Consider the following 18,978-nt stretch of genomic DNA (forward strand, 5'->3'; position numbering starts at 1 on the left):
GCCCATTGCTTGTATGATTCCTATTGTGACAAACCAGGGATTCAAAACTAAATTGTTTGAATATTTTATAGCATCACGTCCCAACCAAAGCCATGGGTCACATAGGCTATCGACCGCTGTTGTGAGTTTTATTCCTTTCTTCTACCAGTTATCGGCAAGCAGGAAAAAAATTTTTTGTGCTATCATAAACAAAATATAAGTTATAGTTTTACCCCAATTGTAAAACTGTCGACAAAAGTGCGGGGTGTATATGTATACACGTTAAATTAAACGTGGTTATAGCTGCGGGTGATATAAAATGTACAATTTCACAGATGCATAAAGGACGATGGGTTTATTACCCAGTTGTAAATATAATTAAATACTTCATCCCAATCATATAAAAACGTAAAGAAGAAGCTTTGTAAACCTGCAGAATATAAAGTGTTGCACATTTAAAAATAAAATATTCTCATTGGTTATACCAGGACCGTATAGGTAAAATAACAAGCATAACAATGAAATTAGTGGAATCATTTGTATACGTACACACAAAAGAGAAAGTTGTAAAACTATATCGGTTATACTTAACAATTTCTGAAACCGTATTTCCATGGCGCTGTTATAGAGGGCGCCATGCGTATTTTCCCGTTCGCCTTTTGAATATTTGATTCGAAAGTTAATTTTAAAGTGAAAAGTAATTACATGTTTCAATATTAATCGCTAACCTCTCGTTTCCTTTCTTCCTCAATATATTCTACTTTAAACTAATTGGCAAGCACAGTATACAATTAGGCCGGTTTAATAATTTGTTATAAATTTATACCTAAATTACCGTGCTAATGTTATTCTATTTTACAACATCCTATAACTGCTGGCCAATTAGGTTTGCGCAATGGTAGTCGTACTCGTGCAGTATTTATGCGCAGTACGGATTATAACAAACTGCTGTAAAAACAGCGCACGATTATCTCCTGCGTCTGCCCTGTAATTTATGACTTAGTAGAATTTTAGAAAATCGGAACGGCTGTTTGCAATTGCGAACAAGAAATATTAAATCTTACCAGCAAGTGTTAACAGATTTTTGTCTAAAATCTATACAGAACAGTACAACAAAAGCCTAAGATTTGTTAAAGAATATTTGTTGGTGTTTTTTTGCAACTGCTCGGCAACACGGCATACTAAAATTTAAAATGCTTGCAAGTTGCAAGTATATAGTTGCACTATAAGAAAATATGCCCATTAACATTTTTATCGTAAATATTTATTTAAAAAAAACATTTGGCGAATGCACGTTTAGAAGTTGATAAAAAAATAACTAAAGAACTTTCTAGGGGTAACGTAATATAGACATTCACCAAAAGGTAATAACTAGCAAATACGCCCAAGGCGTTTGTTATGGGACACAGAAAAGGATAAATAACGGGTTTCCGACAAAGCTGCAAATCAGCAGCTGCTGCAGAATTGTATTTGTGTATTGGTCGAGGTTCGGATTTTGTATATATTTGTTAATCACCCCAAAATGTCATTACATCGTTCAAAATTATCACGATCAACTTTTTCTGAGCTTTCACAAATTCAAAGACATCCATAAAGCTTGTATGCAGACGTGTGCAGTTGCAAATATATATACTATAGTTGCACTATCAGAACATATGTCCATGAACATTTTTTTTGTAAATATTTGTTTAAAAAGAGTTTAGATGTTAACCAAAAGTTAATAGCCGGCATTTGTTAAACCCGCCCAAGGCGTTTATTATGGGACACAGAAAAGGATAAACGGGTTTTTCGTCAAAGCTGCAAAACAGCAGCTACTGCAGAACTGTATGTGTATTGGTCGAGGTTCGGATTTTGTATATATTTGTTAATCGCCCCAAAATATCATTACATCGTTCGTTCAAGTGAAAAGTTGACAAATGGAACCACCTATATAAGGACAACAATATTGCATGCGTTGCCTGCGTGTCTTTATAACAAGCATCCCCAGTTTACAGGTATCCATCTACTAATCCCTCAGTAAAAAAGAATTATATTGTAACAGTAAGGTCTTGTAACTTAATGTGGTGTTTTTATAAAACAAATTTTCAATAAATACGCCGTTATATAGTTGTGCTAAAGATTATAATACTACCTTTCACACTCTTCAATATATCAATAACTAAAGACCCTTTATTACGAGAAGCAACCTAATTTATAATATATGGTAAACTCGAATGACAAAGTGAAATTCATATTTAAACATTTATTTTGGGGAAGCGCAGTTTACCATTCAAACTGCTAAATCCGGACATTTTGGTAAAATGCTCAACGATCGACATTGAGGTCATAAGAGTAGATGTGCTTCGCCCTCGGGATACGATTTAGAGAGCAAACCCCACGTCACAGAAAAAAGGATCCACAGAGATATAAGGAAATGTTTGAGGGAAACAAATTATTACAGGCAACTATTGCAGAACAGCATGGCGGCCAACAGCATGAGGTTGTTTATTGTTGTAGCCTTCTGCTGGCTTCACAGCGTAACAGCGGTGGTAGCAGACAGCCACCAGCAGGAAGAAATGATATGCTACCAGGTACAAGATACCGGAGAATCGGGGCAGAGTAATAACTATGCTATGTCTGAGATGAATAATGAGGGTGGTGAGAATACGGATACCAGTAGCAATTATAATAACAACATACAGAATTCTGGTAATGACATGAATGCAATGATGCAATCGATGCAAGCAATGTTGTATAGATACGGCAACGGTGGTCAGGGTTACATGGAAATGGGCAATTCAGCTAGCCAGGGCTACAGTAGAAGATGGGGCATGAATAACATGGAAGCAATGATGCAAATGGTTGGTTCAATGATGGGGCAAAATATGCCGCAGTATAGGACACAAGGTACGTCGGAAGGACGGTATAGACCAACAGGACGTCAGGCGCAAAATAAAACCAAAGGACGAGGAGAAGAGAGCGCGGGAGGCATGAAGGCGGGTTATGTGAAAGGATCAAACGCCGGCATGAACAACGTTTTACAAATAATGCAAATGATGAAAGGGATGCTTGGTAGAAACATGGGACAAGGAATGGGTGGTATGGGACAAGGAATGAGGGGTATGGGACAAGGAATGGGCGGTATGGGATCTGAAATGGGCGACGGAGGAGAGGAAAGCACAGACATGGAAGAATCAATGCAAGGTGAAACAGAAGGAATGAATATGACGGATCCTAACGACAAAGGCGGTGAACCAAAGGCCTACATGGGTGGACAAAAGGTACCAACAAATATGAGTGCTCCTTCCAATAGAACCGGTTACACAGGTGGACCAACAGCTTACATGCGAAGGGATCCTAACGACAAAGGGGGTGAACCGAAGGCCTACATGGGTGGACAAAAGGTACCAACAAATATGAGTGCTCCTTCCAACAGAGCCGGTTACAAAGGTGGACCAAAAGCCTACATGCAAATGAGAAGACGTCCCTATTATAGGGGTGGACCAAAAGCCTATATGCAGAAGGGTGCACGATCTTACTACAAAGGTGGACAGAAAGCCTACATGCGTCAACCATACAGAAGAAATCGCTATGATAGTTATAGACAGATGCCGATGCAAAACAACCTAATGGAAATGATGCAAATGATAATGATGATGAAAATGATGAACAGCATGGGACCAGGAATGAGGGGTATGGGACCAGAAATGGGCGGTATGGGACCAGGAATGGGCAATATGGGACCAGGAATGGGCGGTATGGGACCAGGAATGGGCGGTATGGGACCTGGAATGGGCGACGAAGGAGATGACAGCACAAGTATGGAAGAATCGATGCAAGGTGAAACAGAAGGAATGAATATGAGGGATCCTAACGACAAAGGAGGTGAACCGAAGGCCTACATGGGTGGACAAAAGGTACCAACAAATATGAGTGTTCCTTCCAATAGAACCGGTTACACAGGTGGACCAACAGCTTACATGCGAAGGGATCCTAACGACAAAGGAGGTGAACCGAAGGCCTACATGGGTGGACAAAAGGTACCAACAAATATGAGTGCTCCTTCCAATAAAACCGGTTACACAGGTGGACCAACAGCTTACATGCGAAGGGATCCTAACGACAAAGGAGGTGAACCGAAGGCCTACATGGGAGGACAAAAGGTACCAACAAATATGAGTGCTCCTTCCAACAGAGCCGGTTACAAAGGTGGACCAAAAGCTTACATGCAAATGAGAAGACGTCCCTATTATAAGGGTGGACCAAAAGCCTACATGCAGAAGGGTGCACGGTCTTACTACAAAGGTGGACAGAAAGCTTACATGCGTCAACCATACAGAAGAAATCACTATGGTAGTTATAGACAGATGCCGATGCAAAACAACCTAATGGAAATGATGCAAATGATAATGATGATGAAAATGATGAACAGCATGGGACCAGGAATGGGCGGTATGGGACCAGGAATGAGCGGTATGGGACCAGGAATGGGCAATATGGGACCAGGAATAAGTGGTATGGGACCAGAAATGGCCGGTATGGGACCTGGAATGGGCGACGAAGGAGATGACAGCACAAGTATGGAAGAATCGATGCAAGGTGAAACAGAAGGCATGAATATGAGGGATCCTAACGACAAAGGAGGTGAACCGAAGGCCTACATGGGTGGACAAAAGGTTCCAATAAATATGACTGCTCCTTCCAACAGAACCGGCTACAAAGGTGGACCAACAACTGACATGCGCAGGGACCCTAACGACAAAGGAGGTGAACCGAAGGCCTACATGGGTGGACAAAAGGTACCAACAAATATGAGTGCTCCTTCCAATAGAACCGGTTACACAGGTGGACCAACAACTGACATGCGAATGGACCCTAACGACAAAGGAGGTGAACCGAAGGCCTACATGGGTGGACAAAAGGTACCAACAAATATGAGTGCTCCTTCCAACAGAGTCGGTTACAAAGGTGGACCAAAAGCCTACATGCAAATGAGAAGACGTCCCTATTATAAGGGTGGACCAAAAGCCTACATGCAGAAGGGTGCACGGTCTTATTACAAAGGTGGACAGAAAGCCTACATGCGCCAACCATACAGAAGAAATCACTATGGTAGTTATAGACCGATGCCGATGCAAAACAACCTAATGGAAATGATGCAAATGGTAATGATGATGATGATGAACAACAATATGGGACAAGGTATGAGCGGTATGGGCGGTATGGGACCAGGAATGGGCGGTATGGGACCTGGAATGGGCGACGAAGGAGATGACAGCACAAGTATGGAAGAATCGATGCAAGGTGCAACAGAAGGAATGAATTTGACGGATCCTAACGACAAAGGAGGTGAACCGAAAGCCTACATGGGTGGACAAAAGGTTCCAATAAACATGAGTTTTCCTTCCAATAGAACCGGCTACACAGGCGGTCCAACAACTGACAGGCAAATCGATCCTAACGACAAAGGAGGTGAACCGAAGGCCTACATGGGTGGACAAAAAGTTTCAATAAATACGCGTGTTCCTTCCAATAGAGCTAGTTACAAAGGTGGATCAACAACTGACATGCGAAGGGATCCTAACGACAAAGGAGGTGAACCGAAGGCCTACATGGGTGGACAAAAGGTACCAACAAATATGAGTGCTCCTTCCAACAGAGCCGGTTACAAAGGTGGACCAAAAGGCTACATGCAAATGAGAAGACGTCCCTATTATAGGGGTGGACCAAAAGCCTACATGCAGAAGGGTGCACGGTCTTACTACAAAGGTGGACAGAAAGCTTACATGCGTCAACCATACAGAAGAAATCACTATGGTAGTTATAGACAGATGCCGATGCAAAACAACCTAATGGAAATGATGCAAATGATAATGATGATGAAAATGATGAACAGCATGGGACCAGGAATGAGCAATATGGGACCAGGAATGGGCAATATGGGACCAGGAATAAGGGGTATGGGACCAGAAATGGGCGGTATGGGACCTGGAATGGGCGACGAAGGAGATGACAGCACAAGTATGGAAGAATCGATGCAAGGTGAAACAGAAGGAATGAATATGAGGGATCCTAACGACAAAGGAGGTGAACCGAAGGCCTACATGGGTGGACAAAAGGTACCAACAAATATGAGTGCTCCTTCCAATAGAACCGGTTACACAGTTGGACCAACAGCTTACATGCGAAGGGATCCTAACGACAAAGGAGGTGAACCGAAGGCCTACATGGGTGGACAAAAGGTACCAACAAATATGAGTGTTCCTCCCAATAGAACCGGTTACACAGGTGGACCAACAGCTTACATGCGAAGGGATCCTAACGACAAAGGAGGTGAACCGAAGGCCTACATGGGTGGACAAAAGGTACCAACAAATATGAGTGCTCCTTCCAATAGAGCCGGTTACAAAGGTGGACCAAAAGCCTACACGCAAATGAGAAGACGTCCGCCCTATTATAAGGGTGGACCAAAAGTCTACATGCAGAAGGGTGCACGATCTTACTACAAAGGTGGACAGAAAGCCTACATGCGTCAACCATACAGAAGAAATCGCTATGATAGTTATAGACAGATGCCGATGCAAAACAACCTAATGGAAATGATGCAAATGATAATGATGATGAAAATGATGAACAGCATGGGACCAGGAATGAGCAGTATGGGACCAGGAATGGGCGGTATGGGACCAGGAATGAGCGGTATGGGACCAGGAATGAGCGGTATGGGACCAGGAATGAGCGGTATGGGACCAGGAATGGGCGGTATGGGACCAGGAATGGGCGGTATTGGACCAGGAATGGGTAGTATGGTACAAGAAATGGGCGGAATGGGTTATTCTAGTATGACTGGTATGATGAATAGTAAAGGACAAGGGGGATATAGTTCTAACAGATCCCAGATGAGACTACAATGTCGACCCGCCACAAGAAGCAATCCACTTATCACGCCTACGACACCACTTACCATCACCCCTACTACATCACCCACAACCCCTACTACACCACCCACCACAGTAATCTCCACACAAACCCCAATTCAAGCCCGAGCGCAATTCCCAGAGGCCGATAAGAAGATGGCTGATGACGATTTTAAGTTTAAAGTGAAGAGGATAATCAAAGAGGAACTATCCAAAGTATTAAAAGGTGACTAAGTCTACTTTTTGCATACTTTTTTACTGGATAGCAATTAAAAATGAATAAGTATTTGATTATATTCCTAAGTGCTTTTTACCCTGTTCAGATTGTTTATGCTTGCTTTCTGTGTACAGATATGATGACAGCAATGAACGAAAGTGACCGAATGATCGGACAAGTTTTTGCGCAAGGCGTTCTTTCTGCTATCAGCAATTTCGTTGTTGAAAACGTTACTACTCCATCAGGTATTCGAGGCATTACTTTGTGACGGTTTATACTAAATTTTTCAAAATCAATCTACAAGGTTTATGAGTACACTGTTTTCAATTTGCAACTAAAGAAAAATCTATAAGCTACATACGTGCTGGCAACTCGTAAACAGGCACTTTTAGCAAATGATATTAAAATATCCTGATCATGTTTTAAATAATTGACCATGGTCTGCAGGAGTCGTATGAATACGATCTTTTCTTTGTTTACTGTCAAATGGGACGAGAAAATATAATGAATAGGTGTCTCCTCCCCCCCCCACCCTACTTTAATTTTTATTTTTAACAGCTGCAGAACCTATTGCTGATATGGTCGATCCCTGCTCAAGCAATCCTTGTGGCGCGAACGCTCGTTGCCTTTCGCATAGAAGTGGAGGATTTACCTGCGAATGTAGTCCGGGTTACATACGCACTGGTCAAACTTGCACTCATGGTGGGCAATTTACAAAGAACTTGTTTGTGGTTAAAGTAATATAAAATTATGGTCCCTGTTAAAGTATAAACGTGTTAACGCGGCCCAACTTTTTCTATTTATAAGAACGTTTTTGTCGCATCACGGTTATCATGCGTATACCTTTCACCCCTGAGGCCCGGTCGCGCGCTCAAAAAGGACCTTCAAGGTATCTAAACTCCCACATCAACATAAATGCGTGATATGCCGAATCTGGAAAAATACCCATATGTGATTATGTAAATAGCACAGCGCACGGTTGCAAAATTAACAGTGATTTTCTTCTAGAGTGCGGTATAGCGGCGCGTGTATCGATAAGATATTTCTGTGACCATTTATATAAGCAGGATGTTAAAAATAACGTTATAGTTTAAATAAATACTTCTTAATTTGGGCCATCATGTCATGAACTTCTATCTAAAGCGCAAATACAACTCTTGCGTTTTGCTAACTATTTCGAGATTTCAGCTTATAAGTTATAATTTTAATTTTAACCTGCATGTTCCAAAATGTCAGTTTGTTTCAGGACTATTTATGTTTCAGCTTGTAACAATTCCCCCTACCCCGCACTTGCTTTGAACGATCGCTGCTTAACTTTCCATACGTCTGATTCTTCTACTGCGATGACGTATGTTGCGGCGAAAGCCATGTGCGAGGCACGCGGGGGAAGCATGCTCACTGTCAAGAACGTCATCGAATGGGTAAACGTCACTCATTGGTTGATTCGAATTCGACTTCATAACTTTAGGTAAGTTTGGTGTTAATTGACTGCGGCCTATAAGGTTGGGGTAAGATGGTTCATTATTTGTATTCTACTTTATCGTCCACTTCACTAACAAAGTATAATTACTAACTGTGTCATATAATACGTTGGGGTAAGATGACTCATTTTAATTTTATTTTATCGTCCCATTTTCTTTTACAAAGAATATTTACAGAAATATATAACCGTATCCCACCACGACTATAAAATAGCGCTGTCAATTGGTAAACTATGATAAATACATATATGTATGTATGCATGTCTGAATAAGGATTTTCCAGTTTTTTTGTCAATTCAGTACTATTTAATTAAGAAGTACGGTTCATTTGTAAGAATATAATTTATAAACTTAAATGAGTTTTAAATTTTAAAACAAATATTGGCCAGGAAATATTATTTTAACAAAACTACAATTTTTCTGTCTAATATAAACTAAAAACGTGTTTCCATACATCTCTTTATAGCCATGCGCATTTCGAGGGTCCCTGGCTGGGAACAACTAGACAACCGAACAACAGCAACTTATGGAAGTACGAAGGCATGGCTGTGGGAGAAGGCTACACGTTTTGGAGTGTTGGCGAACCAATGCCGCCATCTAGCGGAAAGCATTGTGCCAATATTAATGCTAACAACGGCAAGGCGTATAGTCAGATGTGCGGCCGACGTATTACTTCGTGCATCTGCCAATATAACACACCTTTAAATATAATGAAGTAATTGTCCTCTTACGAACTTCCCTGACTTTAAAATGCCTTTTTTTCTTTATCTCTGAAAGCATCAAAATAAAATTGTAATTAATGAAAAACTTTGTTACTTAAGGTAAAAGCATTTTTAGCTTCTGGTATCTTTACACAGTGGTCAGCGCGCCTACCGGTATACTTCAATGAATAGGGGTTTAGGACTGAATGCTGCTAGCGGACATATGTGTCCTTGGACAAGGCTCCAAACTACAAACCCTATGACAGAGGAAACAAACTTTTCTCCATTGAAATCAAACATCAAACGCCAAAACAATTCTCTTGCACATAAAAATAGTTAACTTAATTTATTTGCCTCAAAACTTTTCATTTTCATTAATAACGTCAAGCTCTTGTTACAATTCAACTGAACTAGATTGGATTTGACTTTTTTCTATATATGTAACTTTCAAACTTTGTGAGTATCTGGTGTATACCTCATTTACACGACTGCCCATTTAGGCAACAAACACAATTCAAGATAGATTAAATTGGCGATGGCCTTATGTTGGTGGACGTGCAAACATTGGTAGCATGGTAAGTGAATGAATGCAACTTGTTTTATCTTCGTGTGGCATACATTCAATTATGTATTTATTCGGTTACAGGGTTATCAGCTAATACAAGCACTCTGTATAACCTATACCTTGTTATAGCTTAGTATGCAACGGAACAACAACGTATAATTTCACTTTATAATACTGAATATGTTTATTAACATGATGTTGAAATAGCGATTTATTCTTTGGTTATTATATTACAGCAGTATTTTGAATGCCGAACATTCCCCCAATAAGCATCTTTTAGAAAAATCTTCTCTGTGGTTTAACTGCGTGATATAAAATGTTAGATATAAAATAAAAGCAAAACTAAATTTTAAGAGTGAACTAGACAAGAAACTACAACAAACAGTCTGGATTAAAATAACATTCGCTGTATTTAACAGCAACAAAACATTAAACTATTCTATGTTCAAGTTCTTTACTAATATACTATAGATATATGCGTTCTGTTTAATACATGCTAACGTGGAACTTTAACTAAATGATTGTAACTTGCTTTATCTTCGCGTGGCCGCAAACGACAGACGTTTATATTAAGACAAAAGTTTTCTTTAATAAATCTCGTGCCGGCTTATGAGTTAACTTTGTGGGTGATTGTTTTTCTTTATAGCTGATTATTAAGAAATCCCATCAGGGACAACTGGGTTAGAGATGAATTTGTTCGTTCGCATTCTTTCGTGCGTTGCTAACAATTTTTACACGACGATATTCGAAATCGCTGGGTTGGACAAATTATATCTATGTTCACAATGGTGGCAGCATCGAGCTATATAATAAAGGTATTAGTGTAAAGAAAGATGTATGAAAAAAGGCGGACACGAGATGTATGAAACAGAAAAATCGTGTTATAGCTGTCATTGTTAGCCTATATAGTATAGCCAATAATAAATCAATAGATAAATTAGGATGCGTAATTCTTTATTTAAAAGTGTGTCGCTGTGGCACAGTGGTTACGGTGCGCCTTCTTCTAACCTGGAGGTTATATATTCAAGACTCGTCGCTGCTACCATTATAGGCGTATATGTCTTTAAAGAATTTGAAAAAAAACATTCGTCTTATAGTGACTGTCATTTTCCAAGCACGCAAAAACTACATAAATAAATGCGATGTATATTCACCTTCTGTATAATCCGTACTTTACAGGTTGATTATATTGGTAGTTGTTGCGATAGCGATATCCCCCACTACGAGGGTGGTTGTAATACCCACGGTAGTAAGAGGGTCGCCTATATGATGGTTGGTAGGTGTTGATATATCTCGGAGCACTGCGGTAACTTGGGCTGTTCCGATAACCCGTGTAGGAAGTTGGTCTGTACTGATTGTAATTCATACGACATCCCCAATTCCCTGGAAATATGGGAATATACTTATACATGGTGCACGGCATATTAATTTATAATTATATTAATTTTGCATTCATTAACGAGATATTCAAAGTTTATTCTACAGAGAATAAATCACGTTTACATGTAAGGTTTACATGTAATATATGGCATAGGGTGGGGGTAAGTTAGGATATGTATTTTTCTCGTCCCATTTAGTCATTTTAAAAGGGCGATGTTTATTTAAAAAAAACACGATTAGAAAGTATATGGGATATTAGTGCTAACAGTATTCCATCTTACCCCCAAAGTACTATAACATGATATAGACCAAAACCGAAACTCAAGAACATTAGAAACCTGCATAACATCGACGAGGTGAAGGCTGGAATTGGTGGTAAGGCCATCTACGTCGACACATGCGACCATGGCAATACGACGGCCATTTTTGTCCCCCACACGACACACAAGGGCTCCAGCCGGGGTTTACTCGAATCGGTGTCGGACGCGGACGATGTGTAACTGGTAGTACAATAGCGGAAGGGGGTTCTGTCGGCTCTGGTTCTATTAGGAAACGGTAAATGTTTCAACAAAAAGGCTTTTCCTATAGTAACACTACTTTTTTAATAGGGTCTGCATGGTGTACTACGAAATACGCAAGAGACAAAAGTCAAAGCAAATTGTATAATATTATAGAGATATGTATTTTGCCTCAATGACATCGTCAGTCTTCTATTCCAACGGAATCCTGACTGTGTTTTTACACAAGAATCGTCCTGCCATACGAGCACCAGAGCAGAATTAGAAGCACGGAATTTATTATAGTTACATTTTTCCGTGGATTTTTTTTTAATTCGAAGAATGTGTGTACCTGTGCAAGCCTCGTCAGCGCTTCTTCTCACGTAGCCAGCAGCACAAGATTCACAAGATTTTCCTCTGTACTCTCCTTTACAAACGCACTGACCAGTAGCCTGTGTATGACGTAACTCGTTATATATAACCGCAACATTTTTGCAAACAGGCACGCCGCCTTTACTCTGACACTAAGCTGGCGTTAAGTGTTGTATTCGTCAAGCTAATCTGTTAATGGTGGTCACGGCAGCAGCTAGCCCTTTAATTAACAACGCATTACCACATAAGGCTAATTAGACTCTTAAAATGTTTACGTCTTGGAATACTTGGCCAAACTACAATCATATATTATCATTATATATAGTTAACTAAAATCATACATTATTATACTTAAAATTCTTAAACAAACTATTTGCTTTCTATTAAGTTATAAAATTCAAATATTTGCCTGTGGGATCACATATGCGGATGTGAATATACAAAAATAATTCAGCAAGTTTTTAATGCTAATTCACGCATTATGCCCCGTAAATTTGCTGACTGTTTTCATTATTTTGAGTAAAATTACCTATTGTAAGCTTACCGCATCGCATGTGCTGTTCACCACAATTCCTATATTTTGACAGGCGCATTTCTGGCATGCCAGTTCGGAGCTCGACCGCCACGATCCAGCAACACAGGAATCACATGAAGTGCCTTCGAAGTTAGGAAGACAGGAGCATTCACCATCTGCACCACATCTACATTCACCATTGCTGTTGCACGTAGAAGAATCGGTTCCTGTGACGTCACATTCGCATCCTGCAAAATTAAGCCAGATTCAAAAGTTAAAACCGAGGCATGTCCATTCGGCCCCTTTAATTAATGCATGTCCGCTATGTCCACAATATTCACTATGTCTACTATGTCCACCATGCCCGCTATATGCCCACAATATTCACAGTGTCCGATATGTCCACTATCTCTGCTATGTCCGCTATGTCCACTATGTCCGCTATGTCCGCTATGTCCGCTTTGTCCGCTATGTCCACTATGTTCGCTATGTCCACTATATAGTGTAGTGAATATTGTGGACATAGTGGACATGCACTAATTAAAGGGAACCATGCCCATTTATAATAAAATTTAAAAATGCCTCGGTGGCGGAAATCAAAAACATCAATATATAGAAAGTAAATAGTGTTTAAATTTCAAATTTGTGCTAAGCTATGATAAAAAACAACTGCTTACTTGTGCAAGAGTTGCTCAAAGCATCGCCAAAGAAGAAATCTTTGCATTGCTCGCACCTTGGACCCTGTGTGTTGTGCAAACATTTTAAGCATTTTCCTGTGTTTGGGTCGCAAGCATCCGGGTCTGAACGATCAATGTTTCCGTTGCAATTACACGGAACACATTGATCGTTATCGGAGAAGTGGCCAGCAATGCATCTAAAGGTGTAATCATAATGTTGTTTAAGCAAAAATGTTTTTTTTTTGTAAAGTGTTGTCTTAATGTTTTAACGGTATAGGGTCAAAAAGTGATAGAAAACGACTGGAAAACTATTATTTTTACAAGAAATTACAAGCGCCAACTATGTAATAACGAAACGGTTGCGAAAAATGCACCAATTGCTCACCTATTACAGCAAGCAACAGGCTATTATTTTGCAATCCGAAAACCAGCATTTTGCGTGTTTACCTTTCGCAGTGGTCGCCAGTTCGCATTCCATCACATGATGTACAAACTCCGGTGACTTGATCGCAAGAGACAGAGTGGCCTCCGCACTCGCATGGTCTGCACTCAGGGAAACCATAAAAACCTTCTACGCAGCGATCACAGGCACGACCGGTGACGTCAGGCCGGCAAAGACACTGTCCGGTTGTGACGTCACAATCTATTAAAGGATCTATCGTTCCCAACGGATTGCACTTACAAGCTGTAAGGAAATTTTATGTCGGCTTTTGGTTTGACCAGTTGCATTAATTAGGTTACTCAAAAGTTGTAAAAGTTTGGGCTGCTGGTGAAATTTGTTGTTGCAAAAACAAACAAAACAACAGCTTTCGTTTAATCTGTTGGTTTAGTAACGTAATCGCTCATTATAAAAACACGATACCTGTGGAAATTTTTGATTATGTGCGATCGGTAAACCGATACATCACAGTTCAACAGCCAGACACTTGGTAAACATGACTCACGGCGTAACGAACCCACCGTGAGGCGTTTTATACAAAATCGCCGCGCCAGGACAACCGTGTCGGCGGTTCCAGTGATAAAACGGAAATGAGCGAATTAGCTCTACGTGACTTGCTGTCGCCGCTGGCTAGTCCTTAGATTGACCCGCACGTCAAAGGCAACAATAGGTTATAGTGTTGTTGATACAGTAGATTTATAGTTTCTTGCGACTTCGGATCAGTTTTGTCGCAAAGTTAAAGGTAGCGTTTTATTGCAGTAGGACTCAAAGCGGACCATGTCGGTAACTTGAAAGAAATCTCGCCAAGCTATTTGTAAAATTGCTCGATCTTAATCTTCGTAACGCCGTTGCTTTGCCTAATCATTGGTTCGCGGGGTATGATATCCTTTTACTGAAATCTGCGCCGCTTTGAAAATTACAGCTCTTATCACAGTCCAAACAGCCCGCAGGAGAAAAGCGTGGCGAGCCTTAACCGCGCATTGAACGTAATTGCTTATGTCCAAACCTTGGCATCCGGAGTCTCCTAGGCCGTAGGTGGCATTCGCACAAGCGTCACATCTTCTGCCCACAACATTGGTTTTACAAGTGCACTCGCCCGAGCATGGATTACAATCCTCAGTAATGCTTCCCTCCAAATCACAATCGCAAGCTGTAACATAACACATATATTACTGTGGTGTGAGGTAGGATTCCGTTGGCACCTAAACCTTACATTTTCTGATCTTGTTTTAAACAATTAACAACGCTCTTTTAGAGTCGCGGGGCCGGATTTATATAACTTTGTAAATAACTTATCTTAACAGTAAACCAAGAAACGTTAAAACACACTGTTATGTGGAGAAAATCATATGAAAAAAATATCGGTTTATATGCTGTGGCTGTTAAACCCAATATAGAAGGAGCTCCCATATAGTTTTAAATATTCATTAACACAACACCTGTTGCAAGTTGAAATTGAAGACTGTTTACGATCGAATCGAGGTCTTCGAAATTTTCAAGTTCAAATTCTCGGTTTTCATGATGGTGTGTTATAAGCTGTAGCTCACTGGAGTCAAAATCACCCACACCGACAGCGTATATGATAACCCCCCTGTCCCTTTCTGCGTGTTGAATGACATCCGGCAAGTATCTATTTTAATCATGAAAGACAAATGTAAAATATTAATTTAATAACTTGACATTTATTAAGTCAGCTTACTTAACAAGTAATTCGACGGTTTAATTGTCGCCGAATTTAAAACGTCACTAAAGGCGGATTAACACATTATTCAATGCTGTATAAAGATCAGAGTAATGTATCGCTGCAATATTAGTATTTCGTCTTTTCTCCTGTTTAAATGAAACATTTATTATAAAACTGAATATTTATTATAAAACCATTTTTCACCAAACTGAATATTATCACAAAACCGAACATCGATCATAAAATTGGAATTTAGCAAAAAGTAAATTGCCACACGACCTACTATATAGAGATATCTCTAGTAGGCCGTGATTGCCAACTTGAAACTGAGACCAGACAAGACTTTATTTACCCTGATAACGTAATGTTGTTTGCATATCATACCATATAGAGTACATAGACGGATGAGTTTAAACTGTCTCTTTTTCCCAACCTTAGTGAATAATTTGTCACCTTCGGTTATTTAAATTCCAGATATGCATATAAAACGTGATAGAATGTGGTTTCGAGCAAAAAGTGAGAAAACTTGAAAGAAAAAACCTCAACATTGGAAAGACAAGCATCCAATTAAAGTTTCATTTTACATTTCAGGATTCTGCCATGAGTTACATGAAAGGAGTTGATTGTGGATTTAACTGGAACATTTAAAAGCGCGGTGTATATAAACCTCAACCTATTGGGTGGTCCTGTATATTGGAATGTTTTAATCAGAACGATGTCAATTCTCTGGTTTCTTTTTATGATACAAATATTTCTTATAATTCTGAGCGACGATAGTTTCGTACTTTCAAATTGACTTAAAACAGTTTAAAGTAATTACCCACAAAGTTACATACGGGGTAACCGTATTAAGCAGGGCCGAGGTGTCGTTAGAAAACCCCAGTGTTATATAACGACTGCCGTTATAGTGTCTTGATTCAGTGTTAATTTGTGCAAATTATTAAAATGAAACTTACGATGAATCTGTTGCTTTTCCATCTGTTAAAAGAATCAACGCTCGTTTAGCGTCGGGGTATCGGTTCTTGGGTCCCAGGAAATCAAATTCAAGTGTCTTGTTTATTGCGTGGGCGGTGTAAGTCTTGAATCCTTGGTACTACATACGGTGTATGTTAATTTATATTTTCACCTTACTAGTGCTGTGGGGTAAAATGGGTCAGTTCAGCAAATAATATCCAAATATTCTGATCGTGTTTTAAACAGTTAACAACGGCCTATTGGAGTCGTGAAGATACCGTATTATAATTCTTTGAATGTTCCTTGTTTACTACCAAAAAAGGGAAAATAAAATAAAAAGGTGTCCAATCCTCCCCCACCCTACTATATATATGTAGTAAAAAAATACTGCAACTAAACTCAGTGCTGTACTATATACCTAGATGCTCTTCATTTACAATAAAAAGTATTGTTACCTTGATTCTATCCACAGCTCTGTCAAAATCGTCCTTATTCATATGCTCACCAAGCTCGATTTCAGTTTTGATATACCTTTGATTATTGAGCGGTCTATTGTGGTACCAATGAGAGTACTGAACCTGTAAGTGGTAAACAAATAGCATGACTATATGGGTGCATGATATGAATACATGCAAAATAATCGCTCACAGCAAAGTTACACATATGTGGTAACTCGTAAGTGGGCACGATATGAAACAGAACACCCGCGCGTTATAACAACCGTCGTTGCACGGCCAGCACGCGAGTATATAAATACGTTCCATTTATTTTTTCACTCATGAAGATATATGTTCTCATGTCTTTACAAAAAATCACTAATATCGTAGCTAACTGAGGCGTATTAATACTTACTACTCCAATTTGTATGTGTCCGTGACCAATGTGCATTCCTGCAGCCAGCTGCTTCACCCATTCCTTTACGATATTGAAATTTGAAAGTTTAACCGAATGCGATCCGTCAAGTAAGATGATCAAGTCAATATCGAGAAGACATTCTGTTTCAAGTGAAATATTAATTTTCAGGGAAGCAGACAATTTTAAAATACTTCAATATTGTTTTCTTCGTATTACAAGAACTGATTTATAAGATCCCAGCCTCCGGAGCTATTAATTCCAAAAAAGGGAGAACATGCAAATGTAAATTACAATGCTGTAGGATTAAAGTGTTTTGCGAATACAGGCACAGTGTTTAAGGAAACTAAAAATATTGGTTTAACTTCCGGAATGGCGTACGGATGAACTTCTCGACTGAAATGCAGCGATTTAATAATTATATGTTTTAATATGTAATGAAGATAGCCGTCTGCGTGATTAGACAATCTATTATGACCGCAGGCAATGATTTTCCAGTTTATTGGATGGTAGGACTTTAATTTCACCGTCTAGACTGCTATAATAATGAATGCCTTGGGACGTTAGCGGAAGTGCCCGTAATTCTTAGACGCTGTACTCAAAATGTTTGAGGTTGATCGCTTGGTTTCGTACGGAAACCACAAATGAATCAACAATTAAATATTTCCCCTTTCGAATTGGATACTTTGTTGTTATATACAGGTGCGGAAAGTATTCCGGATATAGCCTTCATGGTTTAAAAGCTTTCTGAGATATAACCTTCAATTCGGTCTTTTCGTAATTGAATCACGAAAGGGCCAATGTTCTTAACATTTTTATCTTTTCTTGGATTTGCAAACCCACTTTTGCGGTTATCAATAAGGCTTTAAGTACGTGAATTGGAGGGAATATCCAAAGTATATGTACTTTATTGAAACTTTATCTACGCTAATGTTTAATTAAAACAAAAAGAATGCTTAAAGTGAACGCTAAAGTACATAGCCTACCTTCGTGTTTCAAGTCTTCAAATATTTCTTGAGAAAATATACCCGAAACAACAACAACTATAAAAATTACAAAATTGCGAAACAACATTTTGGTCATAAAACCCTTATATTAGGCTAAAGGTATAAAACGTTATTCTTAATAAAATGAGATATGCGTCGCCTTTATAACCATGCATATAAAAATCTTAACATATGTTGTGGTGGTTTAGTTTTCATTCCTCAAAAACGAAAAAAGGCGGTCGAATACCCTTGACGCTAATATACATCTGAGTGTTAACTTTAGCTTCTTCGTCTATAACAAGATACTCTGCTCCATCTGCTCTGCTGAAGTATCGAAACCAGGCTAATTTTCAACGACAGAAAAACGATTTTAAACCTTTTTCGCAAGAAATAAGGAGCGCTCGCGTTCTTTATAGGCTATGCTCGATTTTACCATCGTATACTTACGTTTCCCTCCATTTTCGGATAGTCGTTTTTACTCGCTCGTTCTAATTATCCGACAATTATGCCAAAATAATTTATTTTATTTTTTAAAAACTTTTTTAAATATATATACTAGGGTGGGGGAAGATGGGACAACTTTCGCACATAATATCCTAATATACTGACCATGTTTCAAACAATAACAACGGTCTATGGGAATCATGAGAATGCCATTTTTTCTTTGAATGTTCTTTTAATGTTTACTACCAAATGGAAAGAGAAAACAGAATGAAAATGTGTCCCATCTTCCTCCACCCTGCCGTATAAATACATATATATATATATATATATATATATATAT

General features: G+C 39.2%; 2 protein-coding genes across 3 annotated transcripts; one reads left to right on the forward strand and one right to left on the reverse strand.

Annotated features, from left to right (window-relative positions):
* The first annotated feature begins 2,397 nt into the window (after positions 1-2,397).
* Positions 2,398-9,380, forward strand: LOC149727795 (uncharacterized). 2 transcript variants are annotated; one of them, XM_089888476.1, is made up of 6 exons: positions 2,398-3,664; positions 3,707-7,101; positions 7,227-7,337; positions 7,651-7,794; positions 8,356-8,560; positions 9,040-9,380. In XM_089888476.1, the coding sequence occupies exons 1-6, from the start codon at positions 2,439-2,441 to the stop codon at positions 9,290-9,292; spliced, it is 5,334 nt and encodes a 1,777-aa protein (XP_089744602.1). In that variant the 5' UTR covers positions 2,398-2,438; the 3' UTR covers positions 9,293-9,380. The 2 variants fall into 2 exon arrangements, with proteins under 2 accessions (XP_089744602.1, XP_089744601.1); XM_089888475.1 differs by having other exon boundaries at positions 2,398-7,101.
* Positions 9,381-9,998: 618 nt separating this feature from the next.
* LOC149727796 (uncharacterized) lies at positions 9,999-18,329 on the reverse strand. The gene is made up of 13 exons (XM_089888487.1): positions 18,195-18,329; positions 17,209-17,351; positions 16,812-16,934; positions 16,359-16,495; positions 15,158-15,348; positions 14,725-14,868; positions 13,727-13,964; positions 13,280-13,476; positions 12,633-12,850; positions 12,069-12,168; positions 11,558-11,761; positions 10,994-11,222; positions 9,999-10,141 (listed from the first exon to the last, which is right to left on the reverse strand). The coding sequence occupies exons 1-13, from the start codon at positions 18,289-18,291 to the stop codon at positions 10,138-10,140; spliced, it is 2,025 nt and encodes a 674-aa protein (XP_089744613.1). The 5' UTR covers positions 18,292-18,329; the 3' UTR covers positions 9,999-10,137.
* Between the last annotated feature and the right edge of the window lie 649 nt (positions 18,330-18,978).

Source organism: Ciona robusta, chromosome 11 (assembly GCF_009617815.1).
Source record: "Ciona robusta chromosome 11, ASM961781v2".
In the NCBI taxonomy this organism is placed as follows: Eukaryota; Metazoa; Chordata; class Ascidiacea; order Phlebobranchia; family Cionidae; genus Ciona; species Ciona robusta.

Coding starts and splice junctions, on each gene's coding strand:
- LOC149727795 (XM_089888475.1), top strand. CDS start 2,439: ATGGCGGCCAACAGCATGAGGTTGTTTATTGTTGTAGCCTTCTGCTGG. Junction 7,102..7,226: donor ACTATCCAAAGTATTAAAAG/GTGACTAAGTCT, acceptor TTCTGTGTACAG/ATATGATGACAGCAATGAAC. Junction 8,561..9,039: donor ATTCGACTTCATAACTTTAG/GTAAGTTTGGTG, acceptor ATCTCTTTATAG/CCATGCGCATTTCGAGGGTC.
- LOC149727796 (XM_089888487.1), bottom strand. CDS start 18,291: ATGACCAAAATGTTGTTTCGCAATTTTGTAATTTTTATAGTTGTTGTT. Junction 17,352..18,194: donor TGAAGACTTGAAACACGAAG/GTAGGCTATGTA, acceptor CACTTGAAACAG/AATGTCTTCTCGATATTGAC. Junction 12,851..13,279: donor TTTGAGCAACTCTTGCACAA/GTAAGCAGTTGT, acceptor TTAATTTTGCAG/GATGCGAATGTGACGTCACA.